Raw genomic sequence first — 6,630 nt, forward strand, 5'->3', positions numbered from 1 at the left:
ATTGGCACACCATGAAAAAGCACCCTGACATTTGCTGGTGGATGGGGGCGGGGAAGCATCTGACATTGCTGGTAGAAATATGAACCATGACCATCCTTGGAAAAGTAATCCAAGGATTTGAAACTGAAGCTCCCTTCAGCCCTACAATCCAGCTCCCGGGACCTGAGTAGAGAAGGGTCTGCTCTGGGTGTAGAGGCCAGTGTGTGCAGTTTCTAGCACACCTTGGCATGTCACTAAGCCAAACTGGGGACCAGAGAACTGAATGTGTAACACTGTAATTTTTTTTCGGAGTTGGGATCTTGCTCTGTCACCCAGGCTGGATTGCAGTGATGACATCTCATTGTGACTGTGTTACCTCAGCCTGGCTCTCCTGGCTCAAGTGCTTGTCCTGCCTCAGCCTCCTGAGTAGCTACAAACGTGCAACACCACGCCTGGCTGTTTTTGGATTTTTGGTAGAGATGGGGTCTCCTTGTGTTGTCCAGGGTGGTCTTAAACTCCAGAGCGTAAGTAATCCTTCTTTCTCAGCCTCCCAAAGTGCTGGGATTACAGGCGTGAGGCACTGTGCATGGCCTAAAACTTGTTATTGTTGTTGAGACTAAGTTGCACTCTTGTTGCCCAGGCTGGAGTGCAATGATGCGATCTTGCCTCACTGCAATCTCTGCCTCCCAGGTTCAAGTAATTCTCCTGCCTCAGCCTCTCGAGTAGCTGGGATTACAGGGATGCGCCACCACACCCAGCTAATTTTTTGTATTTTTAGTAGAGATGAGGTTTCCCTATGTTTGCCAGGCTGGTCTCGAACTCTTGACTCAGGCGATCCACCCACCTCAGCCTCCCAAAGTGCTGCGATTACAGGCGTGAGCCCCCGCACCCGGCCCTAAAACTATTTTATGTGGGGAGAAAATACCCAGGCCGTGACACCAGGAAGCAAGCAAAAGGCCAGGTGGAAGCCCTCCTGTCGCTTCTTCCCAGGAGGAGAGCAGAGGGCACCTGGGGTCAGGAGGCGGCAGGCCTGGGTTTCTGCTCCTCCACGGGCTGTAACTTACAGCCAAATCAAACTTCTGGAGTTTCAGTTTCTTTATCTGTGAAATGACGGGGCTGGTGCAGATGGTTTCTAAGATCCCTCCCAGGCCTGGAACTTCTAAGCTGTTAGGTCAAAGGTGGGGGAGAGGCCCCATCTGGCAACCATTGGCTCCCAGCTGTGCTGGGGACACGATGGAGCAGTGAGACTGAGACCGAGACCAGTAACAAGGGCTGCCCCGACTGCCAATTCCCCTGGGCGAGGCCGAGCTCCTCCACGGGCTGCAGAGCTGGAGGGAGGCACAGCCACCAGCCTCCTTCCTCCGGTGGCTCAGGGGTCACTGGCATCCGCGGACCCCAGGCCAGGGGCGGAGGTACTCTAAGGTCCTGGTCCCAGAAGGGGGTTTCGCCTGGGCAGGAAGGGATGCAGGAAGCTGCGTGACTAATGGCAGCTAGCTACACTTAGAGAAACACTCATTTTCAAAAGGGCCTGGGGAGTGTAGGTTCCGGGCCGGGGCCTGCCTCGAACTTTCTGGGCCACCTGCTCAGCCTCGCACAGGTTCCGGGGCCTCTGGCTCTGCTTGGTTTGGCTTAGTGGATGGTTGTTGGATTGAGCAAACCTGAATGTCAAGTAAACAATACTTTTTTAGTAGGAGAAATACCTCATGAAACATTTGAGACACACTTGTGCAAAAGCCCTGTTCATTATCCTGCATATCATCCGGCAACGCCGGTGGCATCTGGCAGGAGAGAGCAGGGCCAGGCTTCCCACGGCCTGGGCCCCTCTGGAGGGGTTCCCTCCACATAAGCCTCTCCTTTGAGTGCAGTCCACTCTTCCAGGGCTTCCAGAAACCACCCTGGATCACCCCAGTCTAGGCTCACAGGGCTGTTTATTACACAGGCATTGGCAGGAAGAAAAAGTAAAATCGTGATCAGTGCAGTCCCATCAGTGAGGGGAACAGCTACTCACAGAGAAATCACAAAAGGGGGTCCCTGCACTGCTGAAGACCCCATCTCTGAGCCCCATGGAAGTCTGCCTTCTCTTCACCCTCCCTCCAGTTTCTTTGAAGTAGGGTGGCCTCTCTGGGGATGTGCAGATTCTCTCCCCTCTTCTGGGGTACATGGGGCTTTCGAGACCTCAAATAGAACCAGGCTGTTTTCCAAGCAGGTGCTGTCCTTGCTGTCCTCTGCCACCCACATGCCCCACCCCCAGGCCTCAGGCCACAAACCCCAGGTCAGACCCTGCCATTTGCCCCAGGGCCTTACCTGGTGGCGATGTGCTCAGCCAGCTAGGACAGAATGTCCAGCCCAGGTGCCCACTTCCAGAAACATCTCAGCCATCGTAGCCATGGGCCGAATGCCAACCTCGAGGGCACTGAGCAGGTGCACATGGGCGGCGCATGCTGAGATGCCATTTGGCAGGGACAGGGCATCCTCTCTCCTCCACCCTCGCGTTTGGAGCTGATGATTTCTCCATTAAATTTGTGGGCTTAAAGCAGATCCTCCTCAGGACTTGAGGCTTCAGGGATAAGACTATGGAGTCTGGGATGGAGAGCCCCTGAGTTAAATGACATCAGCTTTCTTCAGAAGTCCCCTTTACAGGCTAGGTGCAGTGGCTCACGCCTGTAATCCCAGCACTTTGGGAGGTTGAGTTGGGTGGATCACCTGAGGTCAGGAGTTTGAGACCAGCCTGGCCAACATGGCAAAAACCTCATCTCTACGAAAAATACAAAAATCAGCCAGGTGTGGTGGTGGGTGCCTGTAATCTCAGCTACTCGGGTGGCTGAGGCAGGAGAATCGCTTGAACCCAAGAGGCAGAGGTTGTAGTGAGCTGAGATCACACCACTGCACTCCAGCCTGGGTGACAGAGCAAGACTCCTTCTCAGAAAAAAAAAAAAAAAAGAAGTCGAGTTTCCAGAGCAAATGCCTTCAGATGAAAGGAGGTGAGGCAAGCTGCTAAGTAACATAGTGACCAGCAGGAAGAAGGACTGTCCCCAGGTGTAGAGGGGGAGTTGTGGTGTCCTCAGTGCCTCTCCGGCTGTGGCCGAGGATGACCCAGCATCCTGACCACAAACTAGACAGTCTGGGTCTTGGGCTCGAGGGCTCAAAAACTGTCGCCTGCATGAGAAGCACGTGCCACCTCCAGTACCCTGCCTAGAGATACTGTCAGCAGATCGGTTCAGAAGAACCTGGGTAATGGGCATGTGGGGACTGCTCAGATTATAGCCACTAAGGACATCTAAGCCACAGCCCGGCTCCGAGAGGAGACCCATAAAGCAACTTTCTGTTGAGAGTTCAACTTCTGACATTTGTGTGTTTCCTCATCTGGATGCAACCTGCCTGGTTCCACACACGATCTGAAGTGATGTGGCTCTCATGTGACCTGCTTACAGTTAACACTCACAGATGTCATGAGGTAACTGATTTCCCCATCAGTCTGCTGGGCACGTATTTAGTGTGACTCAGTCTCCCTGAATCCAGCTGCATCTAAGGACACTCACTGGTATACCACTGGCTGGCCTGCCTTGCTGCTGCCAGTCCACACCCACAGCTGACACCCCAAAGATACTGCAGACGATCACTCTCTGTCCAATCATGTGCATGAGGGACTTCTTAGGGTCATTTCCACTCCCCTTGCCAATATTTATTTGGAAACATTTCAAACTACAGAAAAGTTACGAGAATTACATCAGGAGTACCCACATCCCCTGTGCTGACATTGTTGCTTTATGTCTTTGAAAGTAAGCTGTTGAGATCACAGCATTTCACCCCTCCACACTGAAGCCTGTAGCTTCTCAGGGAAGGGCAGTCTTGGTGATCAGCGCATACTGTCACCCGCAGGACGCCCGACACTGATACCACGCTGCCATCCCAGAGTCCATTTCAATGCTGGGGGGTTGTCAGTTTTCGGCAGATTCTTCCCACACTTCAGTGCGTCTTCTTGCTGGAGGGATGGAATCTTGGGTGAGTGTTGAAATGAGTCAGAAACACAAACGCAAAGTGGAACTGGAGCACATCACAGACCTTGGACCAGAAGTGGCCTGTGAGGCACTGGAAGAGACGCCACCGTGCAAGCTGATGGTCACACAGCTTGAGGACCACAAAGCCCAGGCAGGAGAGCACTCCCAAAGCTAAGTAGGTGGCCGAGCTGGTGCTGCCATAGCGCCTCTGGGTGCACAGGGCCTGCCCCACAGCAGCCACTATGTGAGTGCCCAGCGTGATCTCAAAGCCCTGGGGATGCAGTAGAGTGAGGCTGTAACTTGCCAGGGAGGCACACTCAAGGGAGAGAAACAGCCAGGGCCGCCAACCCCATTCTAGGTAGAGGCACCAGGCCACAGGCCATGCGAAGATGGGCAGGGTGAGCCACTGGTCCAGCACGGCGGCACGGGGCCACTGTGTCCACAGGCGCAGCCACTGAACGGGGCCATAGAGCAGGGCCATGGCCGCGAACGCATCCTTCAGATAGCGGGGACCTGGTCCCGCCATGCCACCCCTGTGCAGCCAGAACAGCCCCAGCAGCACGTAGGCCACGTTCACTAGCGAGTTGAAGGGCATGGCCAGGAAGGCAGGGAGGCTGGCCACCGGTGCCTCGGCGTAGTGCTCGTAGCCCACTTGCACAGAGACGCTGTCAAAAATGCCTGTGGACACTGCCACAGCACAGAGGCTGCTGGCCACGGCCACGTGCACGAGGGCCTGCCCCCACTCCGGCTTCATCTGGACGTCGAGGTATGACCTGGGGCAGGAAGCTTCAGAGAGGAGCCTTCAAAACGCGGCCTCTGCAGAACACTCTGGGCCTCCCAGCTGAGCCAGCAGGATGAAGCCTCGTGATTTCCGAGGCAGATGCTGCGACCTTGCCCTGAAAGAAGGCAGGAGTCCTGCTGATTGGTTGGCGCCAGTGGAGGAACGTTCTGCCCTTTTCCTTTGTGGTTACAAAAGGCGTGTGGTTAGAAAACAAACCGCCCCCATCACCACCTCTGTGTTCCTGACCCCGGCCCTCGGACCCACCGACCATCTTCACTGGAAGAAGCAAAGCAAAGTGAAGGCATACCCACTGCGTACTGGCGCTCACTCGGGACCGCTAGAAACCCCTGTCACCCCTTTCTCCTGGCACCTAGGAAAATCCTGCCCATCGCCCTAGTTTCCTCAAAGCCACTGAATCTACAGACGAGCCCTGCCTAGCGGTCATTACAACTCAGAATGGCCTTCCCATGCCAATGTGTTATAAAAGTGACATCTCCAGCCACAAAGCCCTTTTCAACAAATACCCAGTTGAACTACAGACAATCAGCTGAAGTCCGAGCTCTGGCCTCTGACACAAGGTGGGGGAGGGAGGAGAAGGAGGATTCTTGCCACTCAAGCACCATGCCAAGAGGCAAGAGGTGACCCGGAGGCCTCCCAGGCCAGCTTCTCGGGCTCACTCTCTTGCCCTACCCTGAAGTGCCAAGCACCAAATCACCTTCTTTCCTCAGGCCACCATAAACCTTCCATCTCCTTTAGTCACAGAACCAGAGAGACAATTACCACTGACTATCAACTGCTCTCAAAATGACTCCAATCATTAAAGCTCTTCTCTCTTCCATATTAATACATGTCGAACTCAAGAGGGTGGGTGGGCAGGTGGGCGCGGGGAGAGAGAAGGATGGACCTCCAGTTCCTGGTCAGCTGACGCCCAGAGTGTGTTCAAACCTCGGCTCTCCCACTCACTAACCATGTGATCTTGCACCTTAACTGTTTTGGGCCTCAGTTTGAGCACTTGTGTTTTTTTTTTTTTTTTTTTTTTTTTTTTTTTTTTTTTTTTTTTTTTTTTTTTTTTTTTTGAGACAGAGTCTCACTCTGTTGCCCAGGCTGGAATGCAGTGGTGCAATCTTGGCTTACTGCAACCTCTTTCTCCCAGGTTCAGACGATTCTCCTGCCTTTGCTTCCCGAGTAGCTAGGATTACAGGTGTGTACCAACACACCCAGCTAACTTCTTTTGTATTTTTAGTAGACATGGGGTTTCAACATGTTGGCCAGGCTGGTCTCAAACTCCTGACCTCAAGTGATCCACCCAGCTCAGCCTCCCAAAATGCTGGGATTACAGACGTGAGACACCATGCCTGGCCGAGTTTGCCCACCTTTGACCTAACGGCTTAGAAGTTCCAGGCCTGGGAGGGATCTTAGAAACCATCTGCACCAGCCCCGTCATTTCACAGATAAAGAAACTGAAACTCCGGAAGTTTGACTTGGCTGAAAGTTACAGCCAGTGGAGGGGCAGAAACCCAGGCATGCCGCCTCCTGACCCCAGGTGCCCTCTGCTCTCCTCCTGGGAAGAAGCGACAGGAGGGCTTCCACCTGGCCTTTTGCTTGCTTCCTGGTGCCACGGCCTGGGTATTTTTATTAAGACACAGGACCTCACTCTGTTGCCCAGGTTGGAGTACAGTGGCATAATCAGCTCACTGCAGCCTCCACATCCTGGGCCCAAGCTATCCTCCTGCCTCAGCTTCCCCAACAGTTGGGACCAGGGATACACCATCACCTTGCCCTGCTAACTTTTGTTAAAAATTTTTTGTAGCCGGGCGCGGTGGCTCAAGCCTGTAATCCCAGCACTTTGGGAGGCCGAGGCGGGTGGATCAC

At 53.9% G+C, this 6,630-nt stretch overlaps 1 protein-coding gene across 2 annotated transcripts in view; it reads right to left on the minus strand.

Annotated features, from left to right (window-relative positions):
• Window positions 1-3,599: 3,599 nt before the first annotated feature.
• Window positions 3,600-6,630, minus strand: part of TMEM187 (transmembrane protein 187) — a 10,026-nt gene continuing 6,995 nt past the window's right edge. The window contains exon 2 of one of the 2 annotated variants that reach the window (XM_017516669.2): window positions 3,600-4,936. In XM_017516669.2, the coding sequence (XP_017372158.1) occupies window positions 3,946-4,731 (786 nt within the window). In that variant the 5' untranslated portion in view covers window positions 4,732-4,936 and the 3' untranslated portion in view covers window positions 3,600-3,945. The remainder of the gene's footprint in view (window positions 4,937-6,630) is intronic. The other variant, XM_017516670.2, reaches the window with a different exon arrangement.

This window comes from Cebus imitator, unplaced genomic scaffold (assembly GCF_001604975.1).
Source record: "Cebus imitator isolate Cc_AM_T3 unplaced genomic scaffold, Cebus_imitator-1.0 Scaffold599, whole genome shotgun sequence".
In the NCBI taxonomy this organism is placed as follows: domain Eukaryota; kingdom Metazoa; phylum Chordata; class Mammalia; order Primates; family Cebidae; genus Cebus; species Cebus imitator.